Source organism: Melanostigma gelatinosum (genome assembly GCF_949748355.1).
Source record: "Melanostigma gelatinosum genome assembly, chromosome: 11".
Lineage (NCBI taxonomy): Eukaryota > Metazoa > Chordata > Actinopteri > Perciformes > Zoarcidae > Melanostigma > Melanostigma gelatinosum.
This window is the reverse complement of record NC_136644.1, coordinates 26,613,752-26,631,251: the sequence shown is the minus strand read 5'-3', so window position 1 is coordinate 26,631,251 and position 17,500 is coordinate 26,613,752. Positions and strand designations below refer to the sequence as shown.

At 48.0% G+C, this 17,500-nt stretch overlaps 1 protein-coding gene across 1 annotated transcript in view; it reads left to right on the top strand.

The window, feature by feature from the left end:
• Positions 1–17,500, top strand: part of cacna1ib (calcium voltage-gated channel subunit alpha1 Ib) — a gene marked incomplete at both ends in the record, with an annotated part of 100,208 nt that overhangs the window by 62,357 nt on the left and 20,351 nt on the right. The window contains 12 exons of the mRNA XM_079279330.1: positions 11–89; positions 1,158–1,324; positions 3,087–3,157; positions 3,258–3,732; positions 4,009–4,109; positions 7,095–7,218; positions 8,228–8,296; positions 11,236–11,414; positions 12,970–13,096; positions 14,001–14,126; positions 14,639–14,728; positions 16,529–16,721. Of these exons, the coding sequence (XP_079135456.1) occupies positions 11–89; positions 1,158–1,324; positions 3,087–3,157; positions 3,258–3,732; positions 4,009–4,109; positions 7,095–7,218; positions 8,228–8,296; positions 11,236–11,414; positions 12,970–13,096; positions 14,001–14,126; positions 14,639–14,728; positions 16,529–16,721 (1,801 nt within the window). The remainder of the gene's footprint in view (positions 1–10; positions 90–1,157; positions 1,325–3,086; positions 3,158–3,257; positions 3,733–4,008; positions 4,110–7,094; positions 7,219–8,227; positions 8,297–11,235; positions 11,415–12,969; positions 13,097–14,000; positions 14,127–14,638; positions 14,729–16,528; positions 16,722–17,500) is intronic.

Genomic DNA, 17,500 nt, shown 5'->3' with positions numbered 1-17,500 from the left:
CTGTCTCCAGGGTGATGCCAATCGCACTTATTCGGATGACGAATCCAACTTTGACGAGAGCGAGAAACACGACTCCATAAAGTTGTCTGGTGAGCTGATGGCATGTTAGCGGGAGGAGGAGCATCTTTTATCTTTCATGAGGTTCAGACATGAACAACAGATTCAGGGGAGGAATTTATTCTGCATTTTGAGAAAAAATTAAAACTTTTGAGAATAAAGTCGCGACGTTGAGAATGACGTTAAAATGTTGACGATAAAGTCGACCCAGCATCTTGAGAATGAAGACGAAAATGTTGAGTTTAAACATCAAACTTTTGAGGTTGAATAAAACTTTGACTTTATTCTCGAGAGTTCAACTTAATTCTTGATATTCCGAACTTATTTCTAAAAAGCAAAATTCAATAAAGCATTTTTCTCCTCACACTATAACGCAGTATTTATTTGTTCTTGCTTTGGCCGCCAGTGAAAGATAACGAGCGTGTTACGTAATAAATCCAACGTGATTTTAAAATCATAATTATATTCGCCACGCTGATGTCCAGCAAAGAGTTCTTCCACAAAATGAAACATAAATATGTCAGAACCATAGAAAGAGACGAACTCACACATAGAATGTGAACGTATATGAAGACCACTGATCCGAGAGGAACTCAAGCAGCTTCAACTGCATCCAACAATTAAAAGCACATTTTGCAAACGTCAAATTCATTTTAGGGCGATTAGTCTAAATTGGTGCTTTGAATGTTTTTAAACCCAGATTGATGGATTCTGGAACTTTGATTCACTGATGCCACAGTTAAAATCACAGACTTTCCCATTCGTGTCAAACACGCCCAACAAGCTGCCTGCGTCTCACATTGAAGCCGCTCGTCTTTTGTTTTCCACGGAGGGCGTATTCATGAGCTCAAGTATGAAGGAGCTGCATCTCCACCCAGAGCTCACGATGAGCCGCTCAGACCGAACAGCAGCTCAGAGGCCGGGGGGGTCTGTGCTGCAAATGTCAAATGTCATTCTGGAAATTGTGGAAATCAAAGCTTGATAGAAAGTGGTTGAGCTGCATGATCGTTGGGTAGTTGGGCAACATGCAATGGATGGATGGCACACAAATACAGCAAAAGCACTATTTGACCTGCTCTGTTGTGTTCCTCTACCTCCAGACCCACGGATCTGCACGCTGACGCCCAACGGCCACCTGGAGCTGGGGGCCCTTTCGGGGCCCAGGAGTTCCTACTCCTCGGAGAGGCGGAGCTTCACCATAGAGTCCAGGAAGAGCAGCGTGATGAGCCTGGGCAAGGGCAGCCTGGAGAGACGCTCCCTCTCTCTGGTACTCGGCCATACTCGCATCCACGGACATGCGCTGCTCTCACGTCATGGCTACTTACATGTAACCACTTTATTCAGTGCTTTATGAATCATGTTCAGCTTTAAAGAGAGTCAAAGTATGAACATCTGTGTCCAGACTAAACTGGCAGAGGATGGATAATCCCTCCTCGTGAACGTTCAGATGCATCGTATGAAAGCATGATGAGCATTCGACACGGTTTGTGTTGGCCGAAAGCTCAAACCCAGAACCAGACCAACAAAAGCCGACGCAGCAAATCTGCTCGTCGCGTTGCACTGATGTGATTTGATCGCAGCAGACAGCCGCTCTGGCATTTAAAGGCGACTACGGAAACCTCCAGTTCTGCCAAGTGAAGCCGATGCGCTCGTGCCTTAAAGGTGCATTCTCTCTGCTGACCAGCGGGGGGCGACTCTCCGTGGCAAGAAGAAGTCCGATCGTATGGGCTACCTAGCAGAAAGCAAATGTTCGTGATACACCTTTGCTTTGTTGAACCCAAACACAAACCTGTCCTCGAGGTTTTGGGCTCAGCATCCAGTTGCCATGGCAGCTGGTGTTAATTGACTGTTCCCGCTCTTCTGTTCAACGGCGGAGAAAGTGAGAGAAGTAGAGAGGAGGGAAACACAGAAGGGAGGGGCTGGCGATGAAAGTACTGAGATCATAACCGAGTCGAGGAGACGGTTTCATCTGAAGCGCCGGTGAGCGTTCTGGTCCTCTGTGATGAAAATCACAATGTTTCAGTTGTGAATCAGCTGCATCTGTCTGTCGGCTGGTTTGTTTGCTTTTATTCAGCCACTGATTGGACGCTGATGGAACTCGGGGCGAGTGATGAATTGCTCCGTTGTGTTGCAGCACAGTGCCGCTTTGTCCGGGTTAGATAACGATGCATGAAGAATTGGACACTTAACGCTGATGCATGTGCTTCGATATAGAGACTGTTGTGTGACCTAATATGGATTGAACACATTATTAGAAAATACAGAAATTGGGTAAGGGTTGCAGAATGTTCCCTTCACTGCACTTATCTTTATTGACCACGTAACCAATCATTTCTATTCAGCTCGACTTCAGCGCCGGCAAAAGTGTAGCGAGACAGAAATCAATAAAATGTGCAACGAGCAAGATTCCCCGACTGGAAAGAAAACAGTGACGCATTGCATTGGTGCAGAGGTGGACTCTACATCTGGAGATGAACTCAACGTCACGGTGGTGTTGAATCAACGTGTCGTTGCATTAAACAGTTGCATTTCCTGTAAGAAGAAGTTTCATTTACAGAACGTTTGTCAGCGAAGAAAGAGCCCGAGTACAGAATGCACAGCACGTCACCAGCAAGGCCCGTCTCTGGTGCGTCTTATCGAGTGCGGAACAAATCGTCCTGACAGTCATTTACACAGCCGCCCTCTCGAGTGATGTCCTGTGTGGACCGAGGTGTTGCTTAGCTTCACTGCAGTTTCTATAGAGACCGATCACAGAACCGCATCAAACTCCAGCTTTTGACACGTAAGGCTTCCAAGGGTAAAGCCCATAATTAGGATCGGTCATGTGGAGAGGGTTAGACGTGCGGAACACAAACGGAACCGGTTACGTTCCTCAAAGTGGAACCGGCAGTCGGGGGACAGCCGCCTGAGTGCACTGCAGTCTGCTCGGAAAGGCCCGGTTCATGTCAAGAAAACGCACCTTTACAAATCTTTTATGTTACCGGATGCAAACTGATGTGAAAGCCTAAACTGCTGTGTGTTTATTCCAGCGCCACGCCCGCAGTCCCAACTACCACAACTGGGGGCGCCCTTTCCTCCCACAGTCCACATGGAGCCGCAGGTACACGATTACATTCACGTTCAGCAATGATGTGATTCTCAATACCGCCATCAAGCCTTCTCGTGGATACTTGTTGATGAATGTTGAACATGTGGTGCAGGTCGAGCTCCAACAGTCTGGGCCGGAGGAGCTACGGGTTTGGTGGAGCTCCTCTGGTGGGAGGCAGCCTCCGCGTGCACGGCACCGGCTCCCCCTACTCCTACACCTACGCTGCCGAGCAGGAGTCCCTTCTGTCCCACCCGACCCACTCCCATCACCCTCACCACCCGCCCCCGCCGCTCCTCTCCAGGCACTGCGCTGCCAGGAGGGACCGACGGGCTCTTTCCCTGGAGCAGCCGGAGCTGCTCCGGGCTTCGGGCGGGCAGCCGCCGGGCCCGCCCCCGGTCCAACCAGACCCAGGGAGGAGGAGTGGGTCCGGGGCAGGGGGATCCATCACCGGGGGGTCGGGTTTAGGAGCGGACCACCGGGATTGTAACGGCAAGACGCCGGGTCCCCGCACTCGGCTGATGGCGGAGGTTTTCCCTCAAGTCAACTCACGCAAGGACAGAGCAGACCTCGACGAAGAGACGGATTATGTGAGTGGCGCATGAATGATCATCACCTCCCGAGAGGTGCCATCGTAGTGTGTTATTGCTGTGTATTTGATTCTTCATAGCTCCACGGATTGACGAGATGATATTGAAAAACATAAATCCTAATCATTGTGGCAGTCAGGGTACAGACGCAGAGGCAGTATTGGTTTATTTCACCTCTTTGCAGTCACTTTATGAGATTCCCAAGCTGCCTGAAACAAATGCAATAATTTAATAGCCTCTAAATCATCTTCTCATCTCGGCTCCTCTCTCCTCCAGAGTCTGTGCTTCCGCGTCCAGAAGATGATGGAGGTGTACAAGCCGGACTGGTGTGAAACCAGAGAGCAGTGGTCCGTCTACATGTTCTCCCCTCAGAACAAGTGAGTGGACGCCTTCCGCCTTCTCGAGTTACGCTGTCAAACATCAACTGGGCTAGACTGCTGTCAATCAAACCTGATCAACCACACCCACACAGTGCTGATGGAGCAGGTTAGTGGAGTGTTGGACAGGCGGCAACCTCCGGTTCTGCAGAGTGGAGCCGATGCGGAAGTCTCTTAAAGCTGCATTCTCTCTAGTGTCCACCAGGGGGCGACTCCTCTGGTTGTATAGAAGTCTATGAGAAAATGACTCTACTTCTCTCTTGATTTATTCCCTCAGTAAACATTGTAAACATGAGTTTACGCGTGGAGAGATGAGTCGACGAGCAAAAACAAACGTCAGCTAACGTCCCGACAACGCGGATGAACAACGAGCCGCACAACCGAACCATTCGTCTGAAAGCGGCTCGTTGGAGCGATGTCGCTGTGCGTTTCCTCCACAGCGTTTATATCTTCTTCTTCTCTCTAGACGATGTTATTGACTCATTACGGTTCCTCCCAGCCTCCCACATGCATCGCTGGTGGAGAGGCCCCTGAAAGCAACGCGGAGGAAAGATGGCTCAGTCACCCGGTTCCCTGCGTGCTGATAGCCACTTAAGGGGGAAGCCGGGCCCTGGGCTGTGTTTGGGCATCCTGGCAGGTGCCATCTGTCAAGCGAGGGCGCGTGTGTGTCGGCGGTGTGTGTGTGTGTGTTCGCTCTGCAGCGTCAGGCCACAGCTCTGCTCGCGGATGACTTTGCATATGTGCACGTGGGAGCGTGTGAGCATAAGTGCAGCGCTGATGCCTCAGTGTGCTTTTTGCTCCAACAAGTGCGTCCAAGCAGAAAATACAGACAAGCCGACGGCACAAGTTGTGACTCGGGGATAAAGTTCCGACGCCAGCAACATCGGGGGGGGGGGGGGGGGGTGCCAGATCTGAATCCACAGTTAAAGTGACAAGCGTTTGCCAGATCTGGAGGAGAAGCAGTCAGGTTAGCACACTGACTGTCTTCCCCAGAGAGCAGCTGCCAGAGGAGATGTGAGGCTCTCACTGCAGGTGCCTGAGGATATTAACCATTCAGAGTCTCTGCAGTGGATACACAGGACGTGTACTGTGTGCCGGGTGGTGCTGGAGGGCCCGATCCATCCACAGCACAGATGGTACAGTCCGTTCAGATGGTACAGTCCGTTCTGCTGTTAGAGTCCTGGGCTGGTGAAAGTGATTCTAATGTGTCTCATTATAAACATACAGAAGCCTTCAGAGAAGTGAGAGAAAAACAAAGAGTCATGATGTGAACCAGGGCTGTCAAACTCATCTCACTCTGGGCCACATCAGCATCACGGTCCCTCAAAGGGCCGGTTGTAACTGTAAGACTGTAGAACTAACTTCTCCTAACATATTGTTAAATAACTCTCTCTGCATTTGATTATTGTTTATTCAAGTGTAAACATATTGTACATGCAGTTATATCAATGAAAGATATTTAAACACATTTCTGTTATAACATAAATCATTTTAATTGAGGGTTCAGAAACCCACATGACTCTATCAAAGATCAAACTATTAAAGAAAATAACAAAGACAAATATCAAACACAAGTTCTGACATTAACTTTGTTCAAAGCTGTTTGTTCACCTCTCTGCATCACTAATGTTCCTCCCTGTCGTCGTCCTGTGCATGCAGCTACATCCAAGAGCTGCTCACTGAGAGTCAGGTCTGATGAACATGATAGATGATTTATCCGTGTTGTCTGTGCTTTCATCAACAGTTCATTAGAAACACAAGTACCTGCTCGTCTCTTAGCTAGCTGTGTTGTTAGATTGCTGCTAGTTCATCAACTCGTCTGCGATGGTGTTTCTTCACAAACTGACATTTGTAAAAGTCTGTATCTGGTCGGAGCTCTGCTCACATACCTTCAGCATGCACTGGGCTGTAGCTGTGTAAATATATTCTGCTGTGATTGCGTCTGCCTTTTAATTCTTGGACAGTTTGATGTTTTTCTCGGAGGCTAAATTTAGCTCCGTGTTTGGTGTCAAAATGCCGACGTGAATTGTATCATTCATCACCGACACGCCTCATAACACAGAAGACAGACCCGTTGTTCTCCTTGAAGCACAAACATGTGTTCACTTTCACATCTTTCATTACATTTTCTTCCCTCTGCATCAATTTTTCTCTTCGTGGACATTTTGGGATTATTTGTGGATCTTTTTCAATCGTTGGAAATCCTCTTTACGGGCTGTTGCCTCTCCTGTCCACCTGATGGGATAGTTTTAATGTCGGTACACAGACAACATGCTATCTCATCATTTCAACTTTCTATCTCATAATTTCGACCATGGGGATACTTTTATTATCAAGTCTAACTTTTAATTATTTTTCCAAAAAAAAAAGAAGAAAAAAAATCTTTTTTTTATTTATTTATTTATTTTTGCTGGCGGATTCGCGGGCGACATAAAATGACGTGGCGGGCCGGATTCGGCCCGCGGGTCTTGAGTTTGACACATGTAATGTAAACACAGAGTCCTCCTCTGGTCCACCAGAGTCCTCATGATGTGAACACAGATGTATTTTGAGGTATCTTAAAGATGATTAAATGGTGTCTTCCTCTTCCTCTTCCTCCCCCTCTTCTTCTTCCTCTTCCTCCCCCTCTTCCTCCCCCTATTCTTCTTCCTCTTCCTCCCCCTCTTCTTCTCCCTCTTCCTCCCCCTCTTCTTCTTCCTCTTCCTCCCCCTCTTCCTCCCCCTATTCTTCTTCCTCTTCCTCCCCCTCTTCTTCTCCCTCTTCCTCCCCCTCTTCCTCTTCCCCCCTCTTCTTCTTCCTCTTCCTCCCCCTCTTCTTCTCCCTCTTCCTCCCCCTCTTCCTCTTCCTCCCCCTCTTCTTCTTCCTCTTCCTCTTCCTCCCCCTCCCCCTCTTCCTCCCCCTCTTCTTCTTCCTCTTCCTCTTCCTCCCCCTCCCCCTCTTCCTCCCCCTCCCCCTCCCCCTCTTCCTCCCCCTCTTTGTCCTCAGGTTCAGACTGCTCTGCCAGTCCATCATCGCCCATAAGCTCTTTGACTACGTGGTCCTGTCCTTCATCTTTCTCAACTGCATCACGGTGGCTCTGGAGAGACCGAAGATACTGCAGGGCGGTCTGGTGAGAGCTGCTGCCTCCGCATCGCTCATCGGTCAACCAACGGTTCCAACGTGTTCCATCGGTTCCAACGTGTTCCATCGGTTCCAACGTGTTCCATCGGTTCCAACGTGTTCCAACGTGTTCCATTGGTTCCAACGTGTTCCATTGGTTCCAACGTGTTCCATTGGTTCTAACGTGTTCCATTGGTTCCAATGTGTTCCATTGGTTCCAACGTGTTCCATTGGTTCCAACGTGTTCCATTGGTTCCAACGTGTTCCATTGGTTCCAACGTGTTCCATTGGTTCCAACGTGTTCCATTGGTTCTAACGTGTTCCATTGGTTCCAACGTGTTCCATTGGTTCCAACGTGTTCCATTGGTTCCAACGTGTTCCATTGGTTCCAACGTGTTCCATTGGTTCCAACGTGTTCCATTGGTTCCAACGTGTTCCATTGGAAACAGACGGAAGTCTGATTTCAATCCTTTTGTCTCCTGTTAATGAGGAGAAGCTTCTGTCAGTACATCTCTTCATCTGTGAAACCTTTGAGGATTTCTTCTTCTTTTGTCATGATTGAGGTTTTGTTGTTGGAGGCTGGAGTCCATCACTTCAGCCCGATGCCAACGGCATTCACACACATAAGGAATGTATGTATTATGTCTTTCTAGCCAAAAGAAATACGTGACAGAAATGTTACAGAACATGATGTCGATGTATCTGGAGTTCAGAGAAACTATAACTCACCTGCAGGAAAACATGAGATTTAGTTGTTGTTTTTAGTCAGGAAAGAAAATGAATCCTACAAATGATTAAGAAACAAGCGATGACTGAGCTCTCTGGCATCAGCAGCGTCTTCTTCAAAGCAGCTCTCAAAGATCGAACTGTGACTTAACACAAACACAGCGACCACTGGATCCCATGTCCTGCAGTCAATCCCTCTGCTCTTCTTCTCCTCTTTTTCTCTCCTTTAAATTCTTCTTCTCCTCTTTTCTCCGGCCCTTTAAACTCTTTTCATTCCTCTCCTTCTGTTCCAGGAAAGGCTGTTTCTCACAGTTTCCAACTACGTCTTTACGGCCATCTTTGTGGCGGAGATGACCGTCAAGGTAAAGCTGTCCTCTTCCTCTCCGGTCTTCTGTTCCCGCCTCCACCTCGTTATTCACCTCCCTCTCATCTTCTGTGCATTCTTTCTTCTCTCACCTCTTCCCGGCTCCGCCTCCTCCTCTCGCTCCTTCTCACTTCTTTCCTCTCCTCATTTCCTAGCTGGTTTCCTTTTTATCTCTCCGTGTTTGGCCTTCTCTCCTGCCTCATCTTTCTCTCTCTCTTCTTCTTTTCATCTGCAGATTTTATTCTCTCCGTCGTTTCTCTCTTCTCTTGACAATTCTGCGCTTCAATCAGTTGCACACGTTAGCCATTAGCGATGAGCAGCGAGATAACGGAGTTAATTATAGAAGACTATCGCTCCTCAGCTGGCCTTCAGCTACTCCTGGACTTCCCATCGATAAACACACACACGCACGCGCACACACGCACACACACACACACGCACACACACACACACACACACACACACACTCCTGTTAATCCACTAACCTGCTGTGCAGAAGACAGTCCATCATCCGTCATTAGGAGCCTCGTGTCTGCAGGCCTTTTGCGTGCATTGGTAGAAACCCTGGTGATTTATGGATGAGCCGGATGATGAAGCACGATGATCTGTCGACGCTCTCTCTGGTTCACATCTGCACATCTGCACATCTGTGCATCGGCCTGGATGAACGTCTCCCGTATCTCCGTCCTTGCATCTTTATTTACTTCCATTCCTTCACTCGGTCGCACATTTGGTCTGGCAACATCGGGCACACAGAGCAACAACAGAGAGCAACAACAGAGAGCAACAACAGAGAGCAACATCAGAGAGCAACATCAGAGAGCAACAACAGAGAGCAACATCAGAGAGCAACAACAGAGAGCAACATCAGAGAGCAACAACAGAGAGCAACATCAGAGAGCAACATCAGAGAGCAACAACAGAGAGCAACATCAGAGAGCAACAACAGAGAGCAACAACAGAGAGCAACAACAGAGAGCAACATCAGAGAGCAACATCAGAGAGCAACAACAGAGAACAACAACAGAGAGCAACATCAGAGAGCAACATCAGAGAGCAACATCAGAGAGCAACAACAGAGAGCAACATCAGAGAGCAACATCAGAGAGCAACAACAGAGAGCAACAACAGAGAGCAACAACAGAGAGCAACATCAGAGAGCAACATCAGAGAGCAACATCAGAGAGCAACATCAGAGAGCAACAACAGAGAGCAACAACAGAGAGCAACATCAGAGAGCAACATCAGAGAGCAACAACAGAGAGCAACATCAGAGAGCAACAACAGAGAGCAACAGAGAGCAACAGAGAGCAACATCAGAGAGCAACATCAGAGAGCAACAACAGAGAGCAACAACAGAGAGCAACATCAGAGAGCAACATCAGAGAGCAACATCAGAGAGCAACAACAGAGAGCAACATCGGAGAGCAACATCGGAGAGCAACATCGGAGAGCAACAACGGAGAGGAACAACGGAGAGCAACAACGGAGAGCAACATCGGAGAGCAACATCGGAGAGCAACATAGGAGAGCAACATAGGAGAGCAACATAGGAGAGCAACATCGGAGAGCAACATCGGAGAGCAACATCGGAGAGCAACATATGAGAGCAACATAGGAGAGCAACATAGGAGAGCAACATAGGAGAGCAACATCAGAGAGGTGGATTATGTTGTAGGAATGATTGCAGAAGTGTCAGAGGATGTTTTCATGTGTTGTAGTTTGACGACTATGAGTCACTATTGGACGCCGTGATCGTCTGAATCCTTCCGTCCATCAGCTCATGAAGGATCATTCCACAAAGTCGCTTTGAACTCGCTTTCAAGCCTACAGGTGGCACCTACATGATTCTCAGAGGAGTTTCCGTATCTTATTTTGCTGCATTGTGCCATCATTATGCCTGGTCAGCGTTCCCGAACAAGATGCACAAACACCGTCACCACTTCTTCCACCATTTCCTGGAATTCTCCGTCCTTCCACATCTCTCTGGTGGCACATTGTTTTGCCTCTTTGCTCGTTCTGTTTTTGACACGACAGCCACACATGAAACACACATGCCATGAAAGCACCTGGAAGGTGTCAAAACATCTGCCGTGCAACTTTTCCTCCAACTTCACCGACTGTCTTCTGATTTCAAAACTTTCTATTTCAAAAGTGTTGCTCTCCCTCACCTCACCCATACCCTCCCTGTTGGTTCCAGAACATCCTCCTCCCTCCCGTTCCTGTTCAATCCCCAACAGGGCTCACCTGGTGAGCGAGACCTCCCATCCAGCTGTAGCTAGAAGGTGACAGACCATGAATCTAAGACAAAAACTGAAAAATGTGCGCTTCAAATGTTGGCAGCAGTCACAACACCCTCCGAGCATTTAGCCTCGAGTGGAAGCGTCTGATTTAAGAGGATTTAGGGCACCGTGCAATGTCAGCAGCCCACAATCCTGCACGTCTTAACTGACATGTCACTCAGTTACAGCACAGTCAGCAAAATACAGAGCTGGTTAACTCAGCAAACAAACTGGTTTAGCTTTGGATTCAACGTTCCAATGACGATGACGCTTCATTAGAAGGTGGACGTGTTGGTAGACGGTCCCTTCACAGCAGACTTGCTTTCCTTTTAATCTCCTTTCCTTTCCTCGTGTCCTTTTTTTCCTTCCCTCTTGCATCTGAACATGAATCTTCTCATATTGGTTTAAGAGCCGTTGCTTCTCTTTCTTCCCTCTTTTCATCTGTTTGGTTTTAAAACCTCGCTCCCTCAGTCACACACCTCTCAGCCTCCCATCTTTCAATCTGTTCTCCTCTCCTGCCTAAAGCAGCTGACATGAAATGAAATATATTTGAGAAGCTAGATGAGAAATCTGTGTGTGTGTGTGTGTGCGCACATCTGGCCAGTGTTGCACTGCTTGTGTGGTGTTTCTGCATCTCGCTCCCTTCTCTCCTCAGGTGGTGTCCATGGGTCTGTACCTGGGAGAGAAGGCCTATCTGAGGAGCAGCTGGAACGTTCTGGACGGCTTCCTCGTGTTCGTGTCTCTCACTGACATCGTGGTGTCGATGGCCGGCGGCGCTAAGATCCTCGGCGTTCTCCGAGTTCTCAGGCTGCTCAGGACGCTACGCCCCCTCAGGTTGGGAGGACTAATTGACAATGTTTTCTGTTTTTGGCAAAAACGCACTTCTTCATGTTGGGATGTAGTTGAGAAGATCGACACCACTCTCATATCTGTCATAGACGGTTAGCTTAGCTTAGCATAAAGACTGGAAACAGTGGCAAACAGCTAGCCTGACTCTCTTTTATAAGCAGTTGCCAGACAACCAGTTTCAGACTCCAGCTACTGGTCCAAGCAAAGAAAGAGGCCGGCACATAACCCTCATAGAACTCTCATTCTTACATGTTTGTCTTTTCCACATGTTAAAGCAGCAGAAACAACATGTGTGTGTGTGAGCTTTAGAGGTGCATTAACCAACAGACGGAGCCGGGCCAGCTGCTCGTGTTTCCAGTCTTTGTGCGAAGCTAACCGGCTACTTGTGTTAGCTTCATCAGACACGAGAGTGCTTTCTTTTTCATCTCATTCTGCACCATAAATTAACTCAATGGTGTCTCCCAAAATGTGTGGAAAGCATTGCTAACGGCCATAAAAGACCTGCTTCCAATTTGTACTCTGTGCTGAGCAAAATACACTTATTGTGGTAAAGATCAATGTTTCTGCTGTTCTGGATTGAATGATGTCACTCTACATATTACAGTATTTACAACATATGCTTAAAGCCAGTCTTTCCCAGCATCAACTAAAGAGTTCAAATGTTCACTCTCAGATCGTTTTATTTGAAGAAACAACTTAAGAAGGTCAATTTCTTCACGAGATAAAAAGGCAAAGATCGAAAAAATGAATATAAATCATTTCGTGAAGCAGGTGTTCAGTTTTCTTTCTGATTTCCTGTCCCATTAATCATTCCATGACAGTTGGGATGTATCGTGGAGTAACGTGACCCTGCTTTAAGATATGCTTTGAACCATTTCGTGCCCGACATTACCTGACGGAGCAGTTGAGAGGAAAGGGTCCAGAGAGCTCAAATTACATTCAACTGAGGTCGTTTTAGGTCCGAATGAATTCAGCAGCATGAGGTTCAACACGGTCTCTCTCTGCAGACTGATCTCTGTTTCTTTAAGCTAGTAGTACTGCAGGAATACTGCAGGGGGCGACTCCTCTGGTTGTATAGAAGTCTATAGAAAATGACTCTACTTCTCTCTTGATTTATTCCCTCAGTAAACATTGTAAACACGAGTTTATGTCTCAATCTCTAGTTTCAAGTCTTCTTCAATACAGCATGATGTTCATTTAGTACATTATGGTCCATTTAGAGTCACACAGACCATAAAGCAGGGGATGCTTTAGGGCGGGGCTACACGCTGATTGACAGGTCGACACCAGAGACGTATACGGCGTCTCTACGTCCGCATTCTAAATATGGAAACTTCCGTTCATAGGATGCAAAAAAACAACATGGCGACGGCAAAATCGCTCACGTCATCGTGACATCAATGAGTGATGTCACTGACGATCTCCACTTCCTCGATACAGTCTGTTGAATTCAATGACAGTACCCTGTCCTGTCTCTCTGTCTTTCGGTCTCTCTCCCTCTCGCTCACTGTGTCTCTGCGTCTCCCCCTCCACCCTCCAGGGTGATCAGCAGAGCTCCAGGGCTGAAGCTCGTGGTCGAGACCCTCATCACGTCCCTCAAGCCCATCGGCAACATCGTCCTCATCTGCTGCGCCTTCTTCATCATCTTTGGTATTCTCGGAGTTCAGGTAATTCCGCAATTATTCTCTTGACTTCCATCTGGAGCAAACACCAAGAGATGAATCATGAAACACCGGAGAACACCAGAGGAGGCTGTTTGCGCCCACAATGAGAGCACGTCCTCGCAGCGCTGGCTGAGAAGGCTCATTAGAGCAGAATCCAACAGGAGGAGCGTGAACGCAGCACAGAAGACCCAAGTTTCACTTTCCACATCATCAAATAGTGATTCACAGCTTCATCAATCCTTTACAGCCCAAAAGCTTGTACATTTTGGGGATTCATTGACGGGAATCTGGGACTCGAGAACACAGAGCGCTGGATAGTAAGAAGTATAGAAACAAGAAGTTCTGTGTTTGCGTCAATAGATCTTATTATAAGTGAATCAATTTCAATCTCACCTCACTGTACTGTCAGAAACAGCTAATATGTGTAGCAAAGCACGACAGGTTATTCCATTAATATTCCATAATTGTTGTGAGTTCGTAAGTCTTACAAACATACAGCTGACTTGGTTTTCCTATTTTTTAATTCAGTGCATTTCCTTTTTACTTCCAGTTGTCAAACCCACGTGTTCTCCCCCATAACTGCACCTTATTATTCATTCTGCATCTGCTGGTGCATCATTGCACTCAGTCCCCTCTTTGATGCGTTCAATATGATTGAGAATTAAATCTTCTCACGGGAGAAAAAAAGAAACCGCGCTGTTGATATCGAGTGCTTCTGCTTCTGCTGCGGCTCCACTTCCAGACGCTAATTATGAAATGACTTCAAAAGCCGCACGAGAGGAGTCATGACTTCATCAGAAATGTATCTGCGTGCGCCACCGTCTTCTCATGACCTGCTCCGCTGTGTGTGTGTGTGTGTGTGTGTGTGTGTGTGTGTGTGTGTGTGTGTGTGTGTGCGTGTCTTCAGCTCTTCAAAGGGAAGTTCTTCTACTGCGCCGGTTTCGATGTGAAGAACATCACCAACAAGTCCGACTGTCTGGCTGCCAACTACCGATGGGTTCACCACAAATACAACTTCGACAACCTGGGACAGGTACGAGAGAGCAGAGGACGAGCTCACGCAAACACAGGAACGGTGCACGTGAAGACGAGGACAATAATCTAGAGGATAGAAGTTCTACTACGCTAGCACAAGGAGAATACTACGATATAAACTTGAAAGGCAATAACGGAACGAAAACATATTTCCAAAAATACAATTTTTAAAAGTTGTTCATTGAATGTAAACATATATTGAATGTGGTACAGCAACAAACATCTGACATAATTATCTCCTGTAAAATAACATGTTTTCCGGTTGAATCGGTAGTTAAAGTCCTCCGGCAGCTTGTTTGGAAGAAATAAACAATGAGTTGCATTAATATCATGAAATCCAAAGCAAAGAGACGAAGTGAGAGAGTGATGCTGAAGATGAACGCTCAGCTACACAATTCAATCGTTTTGGGCCTTTTTGGGAATTGTGTATTTGTTATTTTTGTCATATTGTTCTGTAATCAGCAGCATTAACCGGTCGGGTCTTGTGTGGTGTGTTTGTGTGTCCTTCAGGCTCTGATGTCCCTGTTCGTGCTGGCCTCAAAAGACGGCTGGGTCAACATCATGTACCACGGACTGGACGCGGTGGGGATCGACCAGCAGGTGATAACACACACACACACACACACACACACGCACACACACACACACACACGCATGCTGCTATTTGGGTCCTGTTTGCCGGTCCATGTAACCCACATGCTTGGATCTCCAACCACATCTCTTCCAGCTCTTTCCAGGGAATCCCACGCGTTCTTAGGCCAGATGGGAAATTAAATCCAACCTGCTGGTCTCTTCGGGATCTCCACCCAGTTGGATGTGCCCACAAATCCTCCACAAGGAGGCGTCCTGATCAGATCGCCAAACCACCTCAGCTCCAATAGACGGATCCCCAGAGAGCTTCAGCAGAAGGCCTCGGTAGTCTTAGAGTCCTGAGCTGCACACCGTCCCCTTCAACTCTCTGAACCACAAGCAGTTTTGGGGCCTTTTCTTTTCTCTTCTTTGCTTCTTTTCTCTCTGTGGTCTTGATTTTCACTGTAATATACATGATGTGTTCAAGGAATATCAGAAAGATGAATTTCTGACGATAATGAGGTTGGCTGTGATGAACGGTGTCGTTTTGGCGATTGTTTAAAAGAAAACCTGTTTTTTAACCACGCCGGCGGGTTTCGGGGTTCAGCGGTTATCAGCCTCATAGATCTGGATAGATCTGATCCTCTACAGACCTCCATCAGTACAGAGACCATCAGAGAGAAGATGGTCTGTTTCTATAGAGTTGTTCTTGATGCTCGTCATCGGAGCCACCGGGTCGGATTCTGATGAAACCAGATGAACTCATGCAGGTTCACCAGAACCTCCTTCAGCTCAGACTCCAGCAGAGACCGGTCCACCGTGGACAGACCCAGATCCTCCAGCAGAGACCGGTCCACCGTGGACAGACCCAGATCCTCCAGCAGAGACCGGTCCACTGTGGACAGACCCAGATCCTCCAGCAGAGACCGGTCCACCGTAGACAGACCCAGATCCTCCAGCAGAGACCGGTCCACCGTGGACAGACCCAGACCCTCCAGCAGAGACCGGTCCATCGTGGACAGACCCAGACCCTCCAGCAGAGACCGGTCCACCGTGGACAGACCCAGACCCTCCAGCAGAGACCGGTCCACCGTGGACAGACCCAGATCCACCAACAGAGACCGGTCCACCGTGGACAGACCCAGATCCACCAACAGAGACCGGTCCACCGTGGACAGACCCAGATCCACCAACAGAGACCGGTCCACCGTGGACAGACCCAGATCCACCAACAGAGACCGGTCCACCGTGGACAGACCCAGATCCTCCAGCAGAGACCGGTCCATCGTGGACAGACCCAGATCCTCCAGCACAGACCGGTCCACCGTGGACAGAACCAGATCCTCCAGCAGAGACCGGTCCACCGTGGACAGACCCAGATCCTCCAGCAGAGACCGGTCCACCGTGGACAGACCCTTTATTCAGACGGACACGCTGTTTTGGGCTTGGAGGGTTCCAATGGTGGCTGTTGATACCTTGAGCTCCCTCCAGTGCTTCCTACCGACTCTGCCGCCTTCATCTCGTTCATCTATTCTTTTATTTCGCTCTATTTTCAGATTGCGTCAGCTTTTTCTCTCTGTTCTTTCTTTTCAGTCACTTTCTGCTTTTGCTTTCCTCTTCTCGTCTCCTTTCTCTTCTCTTTCACTTTCCTGGTGATATTAACTAACGTCCGCTTCTCCCCTCCCCCTCATCGCTCTATCTTCACTTTCTTTCCTTAAAGACGTCCACCAGTCCTCCCTTCTCGTCTCCCTCTCTCCCCTCCACCGACTCCACCCCTTTCCCGCTGGCTCCTCGTCTCATCTCTTTGTCCTCTCTCTTCCTCACCTCCAGCCGCTGACCAACAACAGTCCGTGGATGCTGCTCTACTTCATCTCCTTCCTCCTGATCGTCAGCTTCTTCGTCCTCAACATGTTCGTCGGCGTCGTGGTGGAGAACTTCCACAAGTGTCGGCAGCACCAGGAGGTGGAGGAGGCCAAGCGGCGGGAGGAGAAACGCCAGCGTCGCATGGAGAAGAAGAGGAGAAGTAAGCGCCCGGGAGGAAGGGGGAGAGATGAGGACGGTGCTTTGGAGAAAAACGAGGTGGGAGGGAGGAGTAGAGGCTTTGAAGTACAAGAAGGAGAGATAAAAAATACATGACGACCAAGAGAGAGAAGGGGTTTGGAGGAATAATTGGGGTGAAATGTAAGAAAGGAGTGTAGAGTTGGGAGAGCAGGAAGGAAAGGAGGAGGGATGGAAGGAGTCTAGGGAAATGAGGATAGACGGGAGGACGGGAAAAGGAGAGCAAGGACTCAGTGGAGGGAGGACATGATGATGGAGGGATGAAAAGAGAGGATCAATAAATGAATAGAAGAAAAGGGGCAGATTCAATATGCAACGTAACAATATCGTGATGAAAAGCACACATTTCCTCACAAACGTTTGTTTACCTCTTCAGAGTAAAATGCAATCCAGCAAACGAGATGATGAACTAATGAAAGTTGAAGGACTATTTCCTGTGATACTTCATACACGTCCTCGCTGATGTGACTGAGTCTTTATTTCAACTCATTTAAAGCTCCTTCACCTCCCTCTCACATTCATCAAACTCTCTCTCTCTTCATATTACCTCACGCTTTTATCTCTCGCTCTGCCTCGTTCTTCATTTTCTTCTCCCCTCGTTTTTCACCCCTCTGGCGTAAATGAATCATTAAATCAATCACACTTGCACTGCTTCCTCCACCCGCTCCCCCGGCCTCTCACCCAAATATCTATTCTCTCTCTTTCTCTACCTCACGTTCATTTCCTCAGCCCTGGGTTCTTCCC